The sequence below is a fragment of the Canis lupus genome, chromosome 10 (genome assembly GCF_048164855.1).
Source record: "Canis lupus baileyi chromosome 10, mCanLup2.hap1, whole genome shotgun sequence".
In the NCBI taxonomy this organism is placed as follows: Eukaryota; Metazoa; Chordata; class Mammalia; order Carnivora; family Canidae; genus Canis; species Canis lupus.
In genome coordinates this window covers 72,001,841-72,021,067 of record NC_132847.1, presented here as the reverse complement: position 1 = coordinate 72,021,067, position 19,227 = coordinate 72,001,841, and the positions used below count along the sequence as shown (strand labels likewise).

The 19,227-nt window shown below is 56.4% G+C and overlaps 1 protein-coding gene across 1 annotated transcript in view; it reads right to left on the bottom strand.

Annotated features, from left to right (window-relative positions):
• PAPPA (pappalysin 1) overlaps positions 1-19,227 on the bottom strand; it is a 237,608-nt gene that overhangs the window by 50,433 nt on the left and 167,948 nt on the right. The window contains exons 12-15 of the mRNA XM_072842533.1: positions 18,296-18,431; positions 15,871-16,084; positions 6,947-7,115; positions 4,280-4,463 (exon numbers count right to left, since the gene is read on the bottom strand). Of these exons, the coding sequence (XP_072698634.1) occupies positions 4,280-4,463; positions 6,947-7,115; positions 15,871-16,084; positions 18,296-18,431 (703 nt within the window). The remainder of the gene's footprint in view (positions 1-4,279; positions 4,464-6,946; positions 7,116-15,870; positions 16,085-18,295; positions 18,432-19,227) is intronic.

The window sequence follows — 19,227 nt, the reverse complement described above, 5'->3', positions numbered from 1 at the left end:
TGTGACCCTGAAATCCCCAGGCATAATCTGAGTAGTGGGTCTACCATCAGCACTCAGCAGTGGTTTGGACCCAGTGAGGTCCTAGATCATCTTGAACTCTCACCATCCCAAATGCTAGGGTGACAGATGGAGCAAGCAGTATTCTCCTGAGGAGTTGTATGAGAATTTCTCTTGGTTGGGGGGTGACCCTGTTTTTGTGGGGATGATGTCCCAGTGAGACCCTTGTGGCCCTCCAGGGCCTAGCTATCTGCTTCTGAGAAAGAAGGAAGGGTCTTCTCCTGAGACAGAAGAGAGAACTTGCAATTTCTACAGCGATGGAAGTTGTAACAGCTGCAGGGAGGGGGGACAGGGTGAGGGAAGGAGCCGAGGGCAAGCACAGAGGTTCACTGCGAGGCGCTATAGGATGTGGCCACTCTCTGTGTCCACCCAGCTCACACCCCTGTCTTCGGTAAAGTCTGAGAAATCAGGAAGTGCTCAGTGGCATTGGCTATCTTCTGCAAATAGGCTGAGTTTTCATCTGAGTTGGAGAGGCAAACAGACAGAAAAGCCAACAGAAGCTATAAGTACAAAGCAGGCCTTTTAAAAAAGATCTTTGTAGGATGAAGGCATGCTTACTTTTTTTAAAAGATTATTTTTTTATTTAAGTCACCTCTATACCCACTATGAGGCTCGAACTCACAACCCAAGATCGAGAGCCCCATGCTTTTCCAATGGAGCCAGCCAGGCACTCCAAGGCATGCTTGCTTTAGAAGCCCCACTCCACACTCAATGTCAAGTGCATCTAACACGCTTGAGTTGAGGTTCACTGGGTGATATAAATAATGTGGCATTTGCAGCCTTTTAATTAAGCATTTATGATTCTGAAGTGGTGGTGTTATTGCTGTTGTTTTGACTTGAGAATATAATTTCCCTCTGTTCTTGTAGGTTCCGTGTTGGTGGTGTACATTGGCAGAAGTGACTCTAAGGCTGTGAGTTTGCAGGATATTTTGCATACATCTTGAAGAGGACTCAGAAATTAAGTGAAAGTGGGGATATTCAAGAAAAACTCACCAGGACTAGAAGGGGAAGTGGGCTTGTGGTGCTACCCACATTATTCCAGGTCCCAGGGGCTACCTTTGACTGCCTGTCCTGGGTGGTGGCTGCTGGGCTGACAACCCCTAACCTTCAGGTCCTGGGAGGAGCATGGAGGATGGAGCATATCTACACAGCTCCCAGGACTAAGGCCTCCACGAAACAGAGAGGTCAGGCCTGGAAGAGGGAGGCCGTGGCACAGGTCCTCACAGGGGTGCCCCCTGGGGAAGGTCCGTATTCACTGAGCACTTTCCCTGGCTCTGGAATTTTACACACATCACCTCTTTCAGTCCTCAACCTGACCCTTCCATATGGGCACACCTGCACCCCTTCTGCAAATGAGCATATTGAGGCTGAGAGCCATGAAATAGCTCTTTTGAGATCAACAGTTTGGGGCAGAGCCAGGAGAGGAATCCCAGTCTGTCTGACTCTAAAGACGGTGCTCTTTTCACTTCAATGATGCTGCTCAGAAAAGCAAAACAAAGGGAGGAAAGGGAAGCAAACAAAAAAATGGAGGAAGAAAGCTGTTTACCCTCTTGCTTGAGAAGGGGTTCACTAACAAGTTCAAGAGAGAGGTAGCAGGACCTTCACCCAGTCCTTACTGCCTGCAGACCCAAGCAGAAGCATCAGATCTGGGATTGAGCCCCAGATGATGCTGACAACCAAGGTGCATGAAACGCTAGGGGGTCCTAGTGGGTCAGCATGGCCGCTGGCAAGATGCTTCTCTGCATTCTCAAAGGGAAGATCTAAATTAGGATCCACGACTATCAAAATGATGGTCCCTCTGGGGCCTCGTCTCCACAGCAGGGGTCACTCCCCTTCCACCATAGTTAGCAGAGAAGCAACAGCAGAAGGGTCTGAATCACTTTGATGAAGAATCATTATTTGCAGGGCACCTGGGGGGTACAGTAGGTTAAGCGTCCAACTCTTGGTTTCCACTCAGAGTTGTGAGTTCAAGCCCTGCATCAGGTTCCCCACTCAGCACTGAGTCAGCTTGAGTTCTCTCTCTTCTTCTGTCCCTTGCCCCCCACCCTTGTGAGTACATGCTTGCGTGCTCTCTCTAGCTCGCTCTCTCTAAAATAAATCTTTTTATTTTTTTAATTTTTTAATCTTTTTTTTTTTTATTTTCTTAAATAATCATTATTAGCCACAATGGGTGTCATGATAATCAATGCTAATTTACATACTGCTCCTTCCCAAAGGCCCCTGATTGAGGGGAGAAGTGTGATTTCTTGGTCTGGCATTATCAACATGCCCAACATCTGAGCCAAGGGAAGGACTCAGAAAGCGTGAAAGGCGGAGGGCTTACAATTTCCACCATCTCTTCACTTCTCCCCAGCCTACGTTAGAGAACCTCACCTGAAATGCCTATAACTTCTGAATTCAAATCATCTGGGGTTAAAAACCAGGGGACCCAAAGGCTGCTTCCTTTCCATCACTGCTTCCTGGTTTTCTTCCAGGGCACCAGTTTACTAAGATTACTTGGTCTTTCATTCATTTCTCAAAAGAAACATTTCCTGCGGTATTACTTTTATCAATTTACCCAGCCATCCAGTCAAAACACTTATATTAAGTCTTACTAAGCACAGGTTCTGGGCTTGCTGACAGCGATGTGAAAATGGATTAGACATAGCCACTGCCCTCTAGGAACTCATGTCCAGTAATCATTGGAAATTTGGGGAAACTATTGACTCTCTCCCATCATTAAAATGCCTGAAACTCATGAACACATAATATTACATTCAAGTTCAAGGGAATCCATAGATATCCCCCCATCTCCCCACACCCCATGGAAATCTACTTATTCCCCCTCAGAGGAATGATGGCAGGACCTTTGCTGGATGGTAGGACTCATCGGAGGTAGGACCCGGGCTTGAATGAAATCACATTGTGGGTGTCTGACAAACAGACAATGTTCCCTCTGATAAGACAAGGAAGAGGGAGGGTCCTGGCACTTCTGAGAAATGGGTTTATAGATTTTCCTCAACGTATGATGGGGTTACATCCCAGGAAACCCAAAGTAAGTTGAAAATATTGCAAGTCGAAAATGCATTTGTATTCCTAACCACTGAACACCCTAGCTTAGCCCGGCCTACCTGAGCCACGCTTGGAACACTTACAGTAGCCTACAGAGTAGGGCAAAGTTGTCGAAGGCAAAGCCTATGTCATAACAAAGTGCTGACTACCTGATGTAATTTGTTGAAAACCATACTGAAAGTGGCAGAGAGAATGGTTGTGTGGGGATGGAACGGCTGTACGGGCACCGTTGCAAGGTGCCACCGCCCAGCACCACGAGGCTGCGTTGGACCACATATCGGCAGCCAGGAGAAGGTCAAAATGCAGAACTCGAAACGGTTTCTACGGAATGCATGCCACTTTTGTGCACCATCAAGAAACTGTAAGTTGAGCCATCACAACTTGGAAATCCTGTGTCACATCAAAACCCAGTATTCTGACTGGAAGCCAAGAGCATTTTCTCTAAAAATAACCACTAATTTGGTCTGTGATTTCGTACAAGTTCCTTCCCGTCACTGGACCTCGGTGTCACCATGTTTCCAAATCCTCAGTTATTCCACGTGAGCTTTGAGAAGCCCTCTGGTCCTGACATTCTGGGTCACCCCAGCTGGCCTCTTACCCGTTTTCAAGACGAGGCCTCCCCTCCAGTGTGCCCGACTCTGCCCCCCTCACCCTGACACCCTGGGGCCTGGCCCAGGAGATGCCCCAGCAAAGTGCTTCCTGCCCCAACACGCCTCTCCCAGCAGACCCTTCCTAAGGAGGAGCAGTGGCTTTGGTACAAGTCACACCCAGGCCCCAACGCGGATCCTACCGCGGAGAGCGTGGCCTTGGGCAAGGTCTTTAACCTCTCTGAGGCTCTGCAAACATGACTTCTCGTGCGGACTTCCTGGGCCCTAATCCTATCCAGTGAACCAGTCACGTCGTTCCAAATGTTATTTCCTACCATCTTTTTCTTCGTCGCTCCCTCCCCTCCACCTCCTGAAAGACTTGCCAGGCCCTGGAGGGCATTTCGGGGTCACACTTCTGCACACTCGACTTTCTCCTTGGCTGCACCGCAAGGCAGCGTACAAACACTCCGCGGGTGGAGCGGCGGCAGGAGGGCAGAGAAACCCCTGCCCTGCCCTTGGTGTGCGGGACCCAGGGGATGACCCAGAAGTAGGACAAACCAAGCCCGAGGGCCCCTCGTCCATACCTTTCAACTGCGCGGGGTGACGGCACTGGAAGGAGCATTTGCTGCCAAAGGTGGTCCCTTTAAGGCAGGAGAAGGACGCGGCGTAGACGTGATGCTGGTCTGGGATGCCACAGTCCACGGGCTCACAGGCCACCTGCTTGTTCCACTTGCCCTCAGAACAAGTCACTGTGACGCTGGGTCCCACCTGAAAGGCAGAGGCGGGCACCCTAAGCCGCGGCCGACTCATCCCGCTAGCCTCTCCCATGCTACACATGAGTCTCATCCTGGCCCCACGAGCCCAAGGGTGACCTACAACGGGCTCCTGATGATCCCCCCAGCTGCCTGAGCTGAGGACCCCAGCTCCCATTGTGCAGATGCAGACCCGAGGCCCAGAGACGTTGGGGAGCTCCGAGCTACACGGCTGTGAACAGGACGCACGAGGGGCACCTGGGGGCCGAGCTGCTGAAGTGTGTGCCCTGGGCGCAGAGCGCGACCCGGGTCCTGGGATGGGGCCCCTGGGATGGGCTCTCCCTCTGCCCCTCCCCCTGCGCGTACTCTCCCTCTCTCTCTCAGATAAATAAATAAGATCTTTAAATAATAAGGACAACAAAGAGGCTCTGGGGGACTTGAATCCAATAGCCACATTGCAAAGTGCTCCCCATGGAGTCTCCCAGGCCCGACAAGCGCTAAGGCCTCCCAGGGCCTCATGCCTCCCCTCCCGACCCGGCCTGTGCGAATGGCACAACGGGGTTCAGGGGCTCTCGGTCTTCATAGCTTGGCTCTGCAGGGGGTAGCAGGGAGTTTGGCACCAGCAGGCACTGCCCTGGGATGTCGGAGGCCCCAATGTTTCTCCTCTGGGCCGTGACACCACAGGCCCATCCCTTGCCTCGGTTGATCTCTCCCACTGGCGCGGCCCCCATGGTTTGCTCGCTCTAGGAGCCACCCCTGCTCTGAGGGAGTCAGGAGGCGTAGACGTGAAGATGGGACTGGCCGGGGAGAAGCAAAAAGGGCTGGCAGGGATTTGAAACAAGCCGGAAGGTGGCAGGAGGGCGCGGGTAGAAGGGTGAGGCTGAGCTTCCAAGCCAAGGGAGGACGGCACGCTCAGGGCAGAAGTCGCCAGATCCTGGGGGACGGGGATGCCGAGGAATGTGGATCTGGGATTTTATTTTATTTTTTTAGAGATTTTATTTATTTATTCATGAGAGACACACAGAGAGAGGCAGAGACACAGGCAGAGGAGAAGCAGGCTCCATGCAGGAAGCCCGATGCGGGACTCGATCCCCGGTCTCCAGGATCACGCCCTGGGCCGAAGGCAGCGCTAAACCGCTGAGCCACCCGGGCGTACCACGATCTGGGATTTTAAAAGCAAAGGACATCTTTCCCCTTTTAGGAGCACATCAAAGGGAGGTGAGGTCCCTCGCTGCCAAAACAGCCCAATCGTTTCCACAGGACCTCAGACCTGACGCGTCCGACACCGGGAAGTGGGTGTCGAAGACCAGGGGTCGAGGGCTCCGGAGCGCCCGATGGGGACTCCGCTCAGGCCCAGAAGCTCTGGAGGATGGTGTCCCCGTGTGTCTGCAGCACAAAGGTGAAGCCCATGGGCAGGGCCCCCGAAAAGGCTGCGTCTGGTGATGGGGCTCCAGAACCCTCCACCCAGGTGCGCAGCCAGGAGCACCTGTACCAACTATCACCTGGGCCCATCACCTTCTTCGACAGCTCCCTGCTGCCCCAAGTGTAAATCTCTAACCTCCCAACCTGGGGCCTGGGGCCCGGCCCCTCCAGCCTCCTTGTGTGGGTGAGCTCAGGCAAAAAAAATAAATCATCTGCGGCATGCTCTTTCTCACCAAGAGGCCCTCACAGGCCACTTCTGCTGTGCCCAGGCACCCTCCTCAGTGCGCACGCCTGTGTCTACTGGTCTGGGTCCCTTTGTCAAGTCACTTCTCCAGAGGGAGCCCCCCAGGCTTGCACCACGCCTGCCTGGCACTTGCCTCAACTGCAGTTTATCACACCAGGAGGTCATCACTCACACACTGCCTGCGCCGGCGGAGTGCTCCTTGGGAGGACGACCTAGCTTTATCTTAGTGACTGTTTTTTTCCTTTTTCTCTAGCACCTAGTATGGCACCTAGTTCCCGGCGAACAGATGCTTTACAGTCTGTTTTACAATTACAGTGAGTGAGCGAACACCTCGTCGGCAGAGGGCTCGCCTCTTTCTAAAGCGGCCCATGCAACTGTAGCAGAGTCCTGCCTGCCTGGGTTTCCTTCCCAAATGCTCGGCACGTGAGTTTCTGGATCTGCAACCCTCCCCCCGGCTCCCACGTCCTCCCCACGGCTCTGATACCCTCCCCAGGGTTCTCATGCTCTCCCCAGGACTCTCACGCCCCCCGCCACCGCTCTTACTCCCTCCCCATGGCTCTGATACCCTCCCCAGGACTCTCACATCCTCCCCACTGTTCTCACGCCCTCCCCATGGCTCTGATACGCGCTGTGCACAATGCTACTCTGCACGGGAACCACGCTCTTAGAAATGCCAGGTCGATGGATCCATTCATCCGATCCACACCCGTTTACTGAGCATTTGCTGGGTGGCAGCCCGTGTGAAGTGCTGGGGATTCGGCAGGGGACATGCCATGCCCCCAGCCAGCCGCTCTGGGGCAGGAGAGGGACCCTGAGCGCGGCACCTGGCGCACCTGGCTCTTGATGAGCTCGTCGTCCCGCTGTATCTGCAGCACGTAGCCCGTCCGGCAGCTCACGGTACACCGGGCGCCGTGGTAGCGGTCGCTGCTGGAGCAGTTGAGGGAAGCGTTCTCCACCGCCAGCTCCGGGCAGTCGGCGGCCTCACACGCGAAGTGCACGCAGCTGGGGAGGAAAGGAACAGGGGGTGAGCAGGGCTTCGCTCATGGCACCCCGTTCGCAGCACCCCTGCACTCCAGCTGGGAGGGGCGCTGATGGACTCCCTCGCCGCCCTCCCGGGAGGCGGACACAGAGGACGGGCTTGGGCCCGCTTTGCGGACACTGCCCCGGGGGCAGCAGAGTTCATCACAGCGCCCCAGGGTTCACATCTCACAGAAAGCTATGCATGGCGTCACCTGCAAACCTCGCGGAGGCTCAGCTTCTCCACCTGTGAGGCAGGGACCACGACGCCAGCAAGAGTCCACCGAGGTCCTTGCAGGCCGGGCGCCGAGGTGATCGACAGCCTCTTCACGTCTCGTGGCGGCACCCACCCCGGGGGATTCCCGACACACGAACACACTCACTAAGTAGTGGGGAACCGTGTAAACGGGCCTGTGCTCCGGGACCTAGAGGCTGCGTCATGTTGGGCCAGGTACGTCACCTCTCTGAGCTCCAGAGTTTGCTCAAATTTGGGCCCACCTGTAGGGCCACGAGACTCAACCGGGGCGGCGCTGAATGTGCAAGTCTTGTAGAAACTGCGAAGTGATTTATGAATTGCTGGCAAAGCCGCACAGCGATCACGCCTTGCTTCTTGCTGTAGCTGCCGTTCTAGTCCTCCTGCCAATCTGCAGTCTAGCCTCTCTTCAATTTCTACGGGAAGCTTCCCCAGGGTCCCCAGGGGAGCATCCTGGTGGGCACTCTGCCCTCCTCTAACGGGCCTCGCGCCTCGTGCGCTGAAAACACAGGGACCTGGGTGCCCACCGTGCGCCGGAACGCGTGCTAATCCTCGAGGAAATGGAAATATTAAATCCCTGGGCTCGATGCTCTCTCCCCTCCTGTCACCGTTACACAGACACTCGGTAACATTAGCGGCTATTCAGCGATTGCTTATGCACATGAGCTCACCCCAGCCTCCCAACACCCCTATGAGCTAAGTGTTATTCATTTTATGGTCGGAAAAACCAGGGGCCAGTGAGATCGTGTTCCTTAGGTTCCCACCCAGATGTGTGAGTCTGAAGTCCTTGTTGTTAACCTGGCCCCACACCTGGACTAGAACTTCCCTGAGGGTAGAGACAAGGCTTGTTTCATCCGGGTGTCCTCCGCACTGCAGTAAAGCAGCGGTGCATACAGTAGGTGTCTCCTAAGCGGCAAGAAACGAGGGGCGGCTGCGTCGGGCAATAGCTCTTGAGCACTCTGGAGGTTGAGATGCTGACTGGGAACCCTGACAGCTTGTCGGGGGCAGTTTTTGGTAGCCACTTGCCTCTCCGACTGTCTACACTGCCTGGCACCCAGGATGCGTGGAGAGCGAGGAGGCAGGGAGCCATCGGTGGCCAAACCAGCTTCAGAAGGGATTCCTCATTTTTTTTTTCCTTGGTACCCATTTCGGGAAACCGCGCTGGGGGCCCTCCCGGAAGATGGTCACTCCTCGCCATGCTCTCTCCTCTGCCTCTGCTCCGGGGCCTGGTGAGTCACGCTTGAGCTGGGGTGGAGCTAAAAGCCTCCACACATCACAAATTCCCTTTCTTCAAATCCTTGGAAAAGGGAAGCACTTGATGTAGGCCTCAGACCCATGCGGATGGGGGCTTTGCATCTCCACCTACCCCCCGCTCCCAGAGGCACTGTGAGAGGGTGACGGGGACACCTGCAGACATACTGGCTTCTCCACCCGCCCTCCTGCCCCTGACAGCGTCACCTGCGCCGCGCCACATGCCCCGGGGAGGCGTCCAGGACAGCGGCCAAGGGCTCGGACACCCCACGACGCACGTGTCCACGGTGGGTAAGCGCGGGGGGCAAGAGCCACATGGTTCCAATCTCAGTCGATTTGCTCCGTACGCCTCGATTTGCTCCTACGTCAGCAGCTCCCACACTGGCCCTCTGACCCGTGACTTCCCGAGTGGCCACGCCCGCTCTGCTCTCCCAGGGTGACGACCAGGGGGCTCTAGCCTGCCCCAGGCTGTGGGGCCGTGAAGTTGTAAAAGCAGCATGTACCCCCCACCCAGTTTCTCTGCACGGTAATGTTCTTCATAAGAAAAAGAAGAAACTGAAAATAAAAAAAAAAAAGAATTGATTTGCTACAGTGGAAAGGGCACAGGGCTTAGCAACTGGGCTAATCCGAGTTCTAAGCCCCAGCAAGGCCATTTACCAATTGCTTAACCCTGGAAAGTTCCCTGATGTGCTAAGCCTCAGTCTTCTCATCCACAAAATGGAAGTAATAAGCCAATTTATCTCTCAAGAGTGTCAACAGGGTGACATGTCAGCCACTCATTCATCTGTTCAACAGACCTGGTCTAGGGGCCTCGCTGCCCTGTTCTAAACACTGGGGAATTGCCTAGGACGCCTGCCACCTGTGTTATTGAGGAGAAAGGACATGCGTCCCAGAAAAATCATAAGGAAGCCTGTTTCCAACAGTGACGTGCCGCAGAAAGGGCACTAAAGGTGAAATACAGAAGATGACTGTTGGGGGCTGGGGGGAAGGACACCTGTGCAGGTGGGTTGGGGAAGGAAGCCTCCATGAGGAAGGGACATCTGAACTAAGACCTCCATGATGCCAAGGGACATGCCATGCAAAGGTCTGGGGCAGAAGGAGTCCTAGGTGGAAGCAAGAGCGTGCACCAAGTCCAGGACAGAATGGAGCTCAGCATGTTCATATAATCAAAAGGCCCATGCATGAGAAATAGAGAAATACTTTGGAAACCATGATGCTGCAAGAGAAGGTGGTTTCTCTACTCTGGTTCTCTCTGTTGTAGAATGAAAATATCCCCTGGTCACAAAGGTTTCATGGTCAAAAGAACTGGATTAGTAAATCAGCTTTTTTTTTTTTTTTAATTGCAGGACTACTCAGAACCTTGAATGTTCTAGTGCACACTGGGGATTTCCAGAAGGGGCTGCGGCACACATCATTTCCCAAACTGATAACCTTTCCCAATGGGACATTTCTGGATTAGCGTGCTCCAGAGCATGCCATTTCAGCACATCGGTGGGTGCCCAGCCTGCGGGCTTGAAGACAGGCAGAAAAAGGGGAGACGGCGATGTGCACCAGGTGTCAGCCGCTATGTCTTCCCTGCATCACCTGACTTGCACCCTCACCGTAACTCCTGGAGGTAGTACGAGGACTCCCATTCTCGAGAAGAGGGAAGTGAGACTCCAGGAGTTCAGCTGGCCTGTCCCAAGGCAAGGACCCGCCAGTGGGTCCGCCCGTCTGTCCCCTCAGCCCCTGCTCTTCTCTTTGCTTTCCCATTAGCTGGAAGGGTTGTGGGAACACACTGTCCAAAAACGATACACATTACCCCACGTGCCCCTCCCAGATACCTCCCTGTCATTGCTGAAACACAAAAACAGGGAAAACAAAGGCCGAAAACCCTCTGGCTTCATTAAAAACAAACTGGGGGAAGGATTCAATACCAGTGATGAGCAATAAAAATAACAAAAGGAGGAATAAGAGAAGATACTTCTCAGAGGGAGGACATTGGCTGATCTGAGGGATGGGGGAAGGGACATAGGTACTTTTATCAATGAAATTCTCACATCTGGGCAAAGATGGAGATGCAGCCCCAGCCAAAGATAAGCAGATATTTATAAATTTATAATTATATATTTTATTAATATATTGATATATTATATTTAATATATTATTTATGATACATTAGTTATTTATTATAAATATATTAATATAGTATTTATAATATTATAAATAAAATCATAATTTATATATTTATTTATTATATATAAATTTATTTATTAGATATTTATTATATATCTATATATTTATGTATTTACTTACGGACTCAAGTCCCACATAGAAGCATATCCTAAGTGATGCACCAGCCAGTCCCCCAACACTGTCCCCACTGCCCAGGGAAATGGCCCCCAATCATGCTCAACCCAAAGGATGGATGTTGCTCAACCTGAACACAGAAGACCAGCAGTGAAAGGGAGGACGAGGGTCCCACCCCGGGCTGCGCCCTGCCTGCCTCGGCGCTGCAACTACACCGCAGGGCGGGGGGATCCCTAGCGGCAAGGTGGTCTATCGATCAGTCCGGGGCGCTCAGTGGGGACAGCGGAGAAGACAGCACATCCACACGGGAAAAGGGAGAGAAGATGCTCCTGGCAGGAGGGCTTGCAGGGCCCCTGGGAAGCAAGACTGAGAAGGAAAGATCAAGACAGGACCCCCGTGGGGAGGTGGGTGAGGGTTGGGATAACGGGGTGACGGGCACTGAGGGGGGCACTTGATGGGATGAGCACTGGGTGTGATACTATATGTTGGCAAATCGAACTTCAATAAAAAACAAATGAAAAAAAAATGAAAAACTAAATTCGGGATGCAAATTCCTGGATTCTCATGTTAAAAAAAAAAAAAGACAAAATTCTTTTTTTCTTTTCAGCCTGGGAGGGATCCCCAGAGGCTCTGCACCCTGGAATCCCTGGAGCCAGTGAGGGGTTGCCCCAGGGTGACGAGGCAAAGTCGAAGCCTGCAGGGTCGGGGTGGCAGCCAGCTGGCCAGCAGAGCAGAGGCAGGGTCACTCCACGCCCAGGTGGCCCGCGGGTCCCCCATCGTGTCTCTCAGCCTGAGAGGTCGTCGCTATGAACGCTCCTGAGGGTCAGACGTCAGCAAGTCATGAGGGAAGAGGGCTGGGGAGGCCCGGCACAGGGTGGGCTCTGCTCTGGCCCCCGTGACCACAGCCTTGAAACCTGTGACCAAGAGGAAGGCCTCTGCGATTCCCGCGGCAATGCCAGTCCTGCCGGGAAGCGGCCGCCTGGCTTTGGGGACTCACGTCCCTTGCTGGGACTGCAGAAGCAGACAATCCGTCAGAGGCCCGAGCTTTCAGGGACCACGATCTTACGAAGACAAAATAACCGACGTAGATCATTTCAGAGCCTTTCGGCGGGGGTGGGGGGTGGGGAAGAGATTGTGAAAATCCCCATTATTGACAAGGATGTGCGTGGAAACGGAGGAGACCTCTGATGGGAGCGGAAGCTGAACCGCCTCTTGGAGGAGAGTCAGGAGCCTCTGTCACCGTCGGAGAGACACACGCTCAGCACAGCAGTTCTGTCTGCAGGTGCATCCCCCACATCTGCCACTCCCAACCGGTGTGCCGACAGGTGCTGACCCGCTCGTGGGCAGGATAAATGGGGGAGCCTGTGGTCTCTGGCCACGAGAAGCTTCTTTCCAGGCTCCAAATCTCACACACAAACTCCTGTAGAGTCATCTGATGGGACGGACACTCGCGCGTGGGCTCCTCTCGGGGCACCGAGTCCAGGAATTCCTGTGGGCACCATCCCTCATCCGCACACCACCTGGTCTAGGTCCACGCCGGCTGGAAGGAGTCAATCTGGTCCCGTGAAGAATTTATTTCCTCCTAGAGCTGGCTCACTAAAGGTTAGCTCCCTATCAGAACTGCCCTTCTCTGGGTGGGCCGGCATGGGGAAGAGGAAGACAGAGAGGGAGAGGGAGAGGGAGAGGGAGAGGGAGAGGGAGAGGGAGAGGGAGAGGGAGAGAGGATGCAAACAATAAAAGGGGCTGGAGGAATGAAGGGGGGAAGGAAGGAGGGAGGAGAGAAGGAAGGAAGGAAGGAAGGAAGGAAGGAAGGAAGGAAGGAAGGAAGGAAGGAAGGAAGGAAGGAAGGAAGGAAGGAAGGAGGGAGGGAGGGAGGGAGGGAAGGAAGGAGGGAGGAAAGGAAGGAAGGAAGGAGGGAAGGGAGGGAGGAAGGAAGGAAGGTGGGAAGGAAGGAGGGAGGGAAGGGGAGGGGAGAGGAGATGAGAGGAGAGAGAGGATGGGAGTTTACTGATTGTGTAAGCACGGGGCCCCCTGAAGTTTATAATAGCTGCTCAATCTCTGTTTAGAAGCATAGGATAGTGTGCGTGTGTGTGCATGTGTGTGTGGGGGTGTGTGTACGTGTGTGTACGTGTCAGACACGCCGGAGCCTCAACCCATGGCTGTCGCGTCCCTCACTGAGGCAGCCTCTGCCCCTGGCCGGGCCGTGCCCCCGGGGCTCCCCCGTCCCCCAGCTGTGGCCTGGGACTGGGCTGCGATTCCACACCAGGTCCTCTCCCTCGAAGCCTGACCTTGCTCCCGTGGGCCTCCTCTGGCCGTGGGGGCCTTGAGCCCCTGGAATCTGGGTCGAACACACCGCCTGCACTGACATTGCGGGAGTGATGCGTCTCCTGTGGCGGCCCACTGGGCATCGGTCACGCTGCTCCCAGGACAGGGGAGCAGAAAGGAGAAGGGAGAAGAGTGGACGGAGGAGGGGCCGCACCAGACTGAGGGGCGGGCTGAGGCTGAGGCTGAGGCTGGGGCTGGGGCTGGGGCTGGGGCTGGGGCTGGGGCTGGGGCTGGGTCGGGGCGGCCTCTCCGGACCTGGGCAGCAGCTGAGGTCAGAGGCCCGCGCCGCCCGAGCCAGCTGAAATGTGCGCTGTAAAAAGTGATGCTATTTACCTTGGTGTTTTGAGAAAGAAGAAAAACATCCCATGGCTTTTTACAGTTGTTGCTTATTTTTCTTTTCTTTCCTCCCGGTTTGTTTGTTTTAATGCATTTGCACATTTGTGGGGTCCTGACTGTTTGGGTAAGTGCCTCTCGGGCTCTCCGGGAGCAGCTGCTCCCCTCCCCAGCAGCCCCCCTTCCCCGGAGCCTCCGGGAGGGGTCCTCACCCCCCAGTCGGTGGGTCAAGCTGCTGAGGCCCCCGGACCTCGGCTCTCTCCTCTCCAGCCGCCCCGCTCACTAGAGGCCCACGCGTGAGCAGCCGGGACGGGTCCCCTTCTCTCCCAGACGCGCTTGGCTCCGAAGGGTGTGCGTGCCTGTTAGGGGCAGACGACGCAGGGCTCTGCCTCCTGACCGCCCGGACAGCTTGACTCTCGTGCTCTTGTCCGCACCTCACGGGACAGGTGTCATAATGACATAAAATAATGAAATGCGGTAACGAAGTGCACGTTGGTTCCCTCCGCCCCCCGTACACCCCCACCAGCTCTTGGGAACCACAGAATGTTAGAACGGGAAAGGACCAGGGACAACATCCAATGCATCACCATCCTCCTATGGACGGCGAAACGGAGGCCCAGAGAGGCGCAGTGACGGGCTCAGAGTCACATAAGCAGCCAGGGACGGCGGGGGCGGGGGGGGGCAGTTCTTCGGCCCCATGTCAAAGAACTCAACAAATGCTGGAGCAATTGATTTGTTTCTGGTGTCAGGCACTTCTAACGGTTTACTGCTAATGAAGAATTCGGAGAAGCCTGGGCTGGCCTCAGTCAACTTGCCCGTGGTCCCGGTGGCCGGGCAAGGATGGGACGGAAAGCACTGCAGCAGAGGTCTCAGGGATTTACATTTCCCATCGACACTGTTTCCCTGAGTTCTGAGAATTGACTTATTTTTATAGTCTGGAGAGCCGGGGAGGAAAAAGCCCTTTTAGTGTGAAATATAAAGTGATATTTAAGGAGCTCTTTTGCCTCCGAACGATTGCAACAGACTTTGCACAACAGAAGCTAGAGACAGTGGGTGCAAAACAATGTGGGTTTTGCAACCACCTTTGGAGTCCCCTGTGGCGGCAGGGGCGTGGGAAAGGCAGTGCCCACCCCCAACCACGGTCCCAAATGTTTTCTTCTCCTCAATCCCAGGTATACGGGGCAGGACTGGCTCGCCTTTCAGAGGGCCTCCCCCTGGGGGAGCCCACCGAGGCCCCTGCGCCCCCTGCCTCAGTCTCTCTCTCTCTCTCTCTCTCTCCCCTTCTGGAGCTCATTAAACAAACATGAGAGGTGCTGTGTGAGCCTGGACCAGCCCTTCCCCTTTGGGGGCCCTGGGATTCTGGGGAGTTTGGACACTCCGGGTGTCCTGGGTGATCTCCAGGGCGGCTTCCTGCTCGAAGGGCCTCATGCGGAGTTCCAAGCGGAGACGCACCGCCGTCGGATCCGGAAGGGGCCGCAAATATTCCACGTCAATACCTCGCCTCTGCACGGTGCCCAGCGGCCTGTGAGAGGACGTGTGTCGACGGCGCACCACTAGCCCTCACGGCCACCCGGGGCGGGTGTGTGTGTGTGTGTGTGTGTAGATATTCCCGTCCGTTTATTCAAAAACAGGAAAGCGAGACTCAGAAACGTAACGTGCCTTGCCATGGAGATGCAGGCGAGGAGGGGCACATCCAAACCCAAGTAGGAGTACCCCCCAAACTCGGATCGCTCCCCGGAGACCCCAGCTCTCCCAGCTTCAAGCGGGGTGCGTCACTGACACCACTTGAGACGCACTGATGGAGCGACGTGAGGCCGCCACCAGGGCCCCCGAGACCGCTGAGGGCATCTCCGGGGCTAGGCTTGGGGCGGACACGGACGCTTCCCCATGGCTGAAGTCCAGGGAGCCGGGCCGGAGCCAGTGCCAGTCCCCTGCACCCTCCTAGATATCCCAGCGTGTCGGAGCTGCACGGCAGCGAACCCCCACCCCCGGCCCCTCTTTGTTCAAATGTGGATGCCCAGACCCGGGCAGGGGACGTGCTGTTGCCCACGCAAGCCGGCCATCGGCGGCGGTGGGGACTGTGAGTGGGAGGCAGGGCCTTCCCACCGCGCCCGCCTGCTTCCCTCCCTCCCAGGCCCAGGAGCCGGAGCCCCACGCCGGGTGGGCCGTGTAGACCCCAGGGCAGGGCCCCGCTGGAGGCCCGAGGCCAGAGAAGGGAGGCAACGCGCATGTCCGTGCGCCGCCGAACCCCAGCCAACGGCCCAGGGCATGCGACCCGGGGTCCCTTACCTCTGCTCGGCTGAGCTGTAGGTCTCCCCTCTCTGGCAGCTGCTCAGGGTGACGGGGTCAAAGTTGTCGAAGGAGCGGAGGGCCACCCCCGAGATGGCGACCAGGGGTGAACTGAAGCTCACACGGACCGCCTGGCTGTGGTAGAAGGGCTGGCTGAGGTCATGCACCACGGGGATAATCAGGGGATTGTTCCTGCAGCTCAGGACATGGAGGCCTGTCAGGGGAGACAGAGGGCCGCGGGGCCAGGCTCATTACTCAGGGCCAGTCACGCCCCCCCAACGGGCCCTTCCCGAAGCCCCCAGACCCTTTCATGTCACTGCACAAAAGCACCATTGGGTGGCCAGTGGGGATTTTGAGTTTGATTGAAAGTTTCTTTGTCTGCCTTTTTCTCTTGGTTCCAAATCTTTCCAATCCCTGTGCCTCCCTGCCCCCTAAGCTCTCCCTTCACCCAGCGCCCACAGCCGCCCGCCCTCCCCCCGGGCCGCCCCCCCCCGACGGGCGTGGCTGGCCCTGACCACCCTCCCGCACGGCGACAGGGCCCGCAGGCCAGGCCGCCTTCCCAGGCAGCCCGCAGCTGGTAGGGACCATCCAGGGGAGCCAGCCCTTCCCGGGGGGCCAGGCCTGGCCTTGGTGCTGATGCAGGAGCCCGGCCTGTGAGGCGCAGACCCCACAGCCGTGCTCGGGGGCGACGCGGAGAAGCTGGGCAGGGGGGCTTCCCGGAGGCGCCCAGAACAGCCTTCCAGAAACCCGGGTCCCTCCAGAGCCGGGAGCAGGTCCCCAGGTGTCCAGGACGAAGGCGGGCGGCAGAGAGGAGGGCGCACCCAGGAGAGGGAAGGGGGCGGCCGGGTGGGCCGGGTGGGCCGGACGCTGGCTCTGCTGTCTGCCGGCCTCGGCTCACGGGGCGCTCAGCCGGTCACACCCCAGCCACGTGACCCCAGCAAAGGGTTAAACTCGCTTCTGCATCTACCACGGGGATGATCCCCGCCCGGCAGGCCTGCTGGGTTGGGCGTCTGGCTCCCGCTCCAGAAGGTGCCCTTCCGCGGTCAGTCCCGGGGGCGCAGGGGGGCAGGATGCTGAGGACAGAGGACCCCGCGGGGAGGGACGGGGACACGCCGAAGCCCCGGACGCGGGGTCACGGGATCCAAGTAGCTTCTGTGGAAGCGGGCCTCCCCCGCCCCCCGGGGCCTCTGCGATGCCAGCACAGCTAGGAAAATATTTGCCTCGCACTTAGGGAAATTTCCCCGGATTCCAGATAAGTCCGGAGGGGTTTTCTTTCTCTTCCTTATTAACACGTCCCCCCTCGCCTCTAAAACTCACTAAATAAGTAAACAGAAAAACAAAACACGAAACCCTCTCCCGCTCCCTGGGCTTCCGCTTGACCCTGCGGTGACCCCTGGCCTGCTGGCTCCACGCGGGTCTCTGAACCCAGCTCCCCAGGGGCGGTGCAGGCCTCGCTCTGGAGCCCGGCCTCCCCGGCTGGCCTGGAATTCCCAGCCCCTGGAGTGGCTGCACCGGAAACAGGACTCTCCTGGTGCCAGGCCCTGGGCTGGGCCCCCTTACCACCGCCGGGAGGGCCCCTCCGTTACTCCCTCTCAGTCTCGCTCTGACGATCACATGGCACCGTGGGGACAAGAGGACAGCAAGACGCCACATGAGGTGCTCTGAGGTCGTGGAAAGCGTTCACCTCTGTGGGCCCAGTGAGTGGCAGGGACAGCACGGAAGCCTGGGCCCTCAGCCCCGGGGCTGGGCCCCCCCACCTCTGCACCGAGCACACGCGGGTACACAGAGGGCTCTGCAAGTGACAGCTTGACCACTCCGGCCCCGTCCTCCCCGCCCTCCCCCAGCCCTGGGCGGAGGCAGCGCCTCGGCAGACAGGACCTGGCTCTGGATACACCTTTCTGCTCCCCACACTGGCCTTTGCTTCTCCTTCCTCCTCTGGGGAGCTCTGCAGGTTGTGCTGGAGAAACGGCTGCCACTGCGGGGGACTGAGGGACACCTCGGGCTGCAGGGTAAAGCGCCCTGGCTACGATTCCAAGCTCCTGGCTCCTTCTCTCTTCCTGGTCACTGCCCCGCCACCCGGGCTCTCCCAAGGCCTCTCTTTGGGTGTCAGGTGCTGATACCTAGAGGAAGGGCCTTTGCTCGGTCTCCTTCCCGGGGTCTCCTGAGGGTCACATGGGGTGCGCGAGGTTAAAGGTGCCTGGTAGAAAGGAGCTGTTGAGAGGACTTGGACGGTGGCCCCTTATCCCCATATCTACCACACCCTGGCCCCTCTGGATACACAAAGGCCTCCTGATTTGCCACCAGAACGCCAAACAGAGACGCAAGAAAGAGGGAAGGCGAAGGAAGACCTAGGTCTCAGCTGCTCCTCAAACCAAGCCCTGGATAGATACGGTCCCGAGGGCCACGGGCATGAGAACGCGCTCACCGAGATCGTGGCTCTGATCTTTGGTATCAAAGAGCTGGACGCTGATGGTTTCCTGCTTCTGGTCCCCGTAATAGGTGCCATCGGTCACCAGGTGGACGATGACAGCTGCAGCCACCATTGGCTGAGAGAAGTATGCCTGAAATGCAGAAGACACAGGAGGGTCACGCTCGGGCACGTGGCTGGGGAAGCAGCCATGGCGCGGGGGTTTCAAGGAGCATCTTCCATTTTAGGGACTGGGCCGCTCATCATGGGTCCAGGATAGGAATAGGGAGGCAGGGGGTGAAGAGCACAGGCTCTGAGGTGGGAAGCTCTGTGCCAACTTGGCTCTGCTCCTGCTGAGCTGTGTACAGTGAGTGGAGGCTCAGCGTCCATGGGCCTAGGCTCCCTCACCTCCCTCCAAGTGATATATTAAGTGAATAACTCAATCATAGGGTGTCTGTGAGGCTCCAGCAAGATAATGGGAACAAAGTGTCTGGCACATACTAAGACCATAAAAAAAGAAAGGTGCTGTTATTATTTGTCACTTCTCCATGCTAGCCTCTGTGTTGGGCAGCAAGGAGACAAAGCCGAGTAAGACCCAGCCCTTGCATTTCTGCGGACCATGGAGTTCAAAGTGGGTCAGTGATGTGCAAATCAAAAGTCAATACAATCCACAATCCTTAGTCAGGAAGATGGGCCCAAAGAGAGCCACAGAATAATGTGACAAGCACCATCCAACAGATGACCAAACACAGGACGAGAAGGGAGAGAACAGTCAGTCACTCCTCTGCAGGGATCAGTTAAGCCTTCAAGGAGGAGAAGACAATCTTAAAAGGCCTTGAGCAATGAACAGAAGGTTCCGGGAAGACAAAAGGTATCCAGAGTCTTTGCCAAAACAAGAATGACGAGGGGCATTCCATGAGCGATGAAGGGATTCTATTTCAGGAAGCATC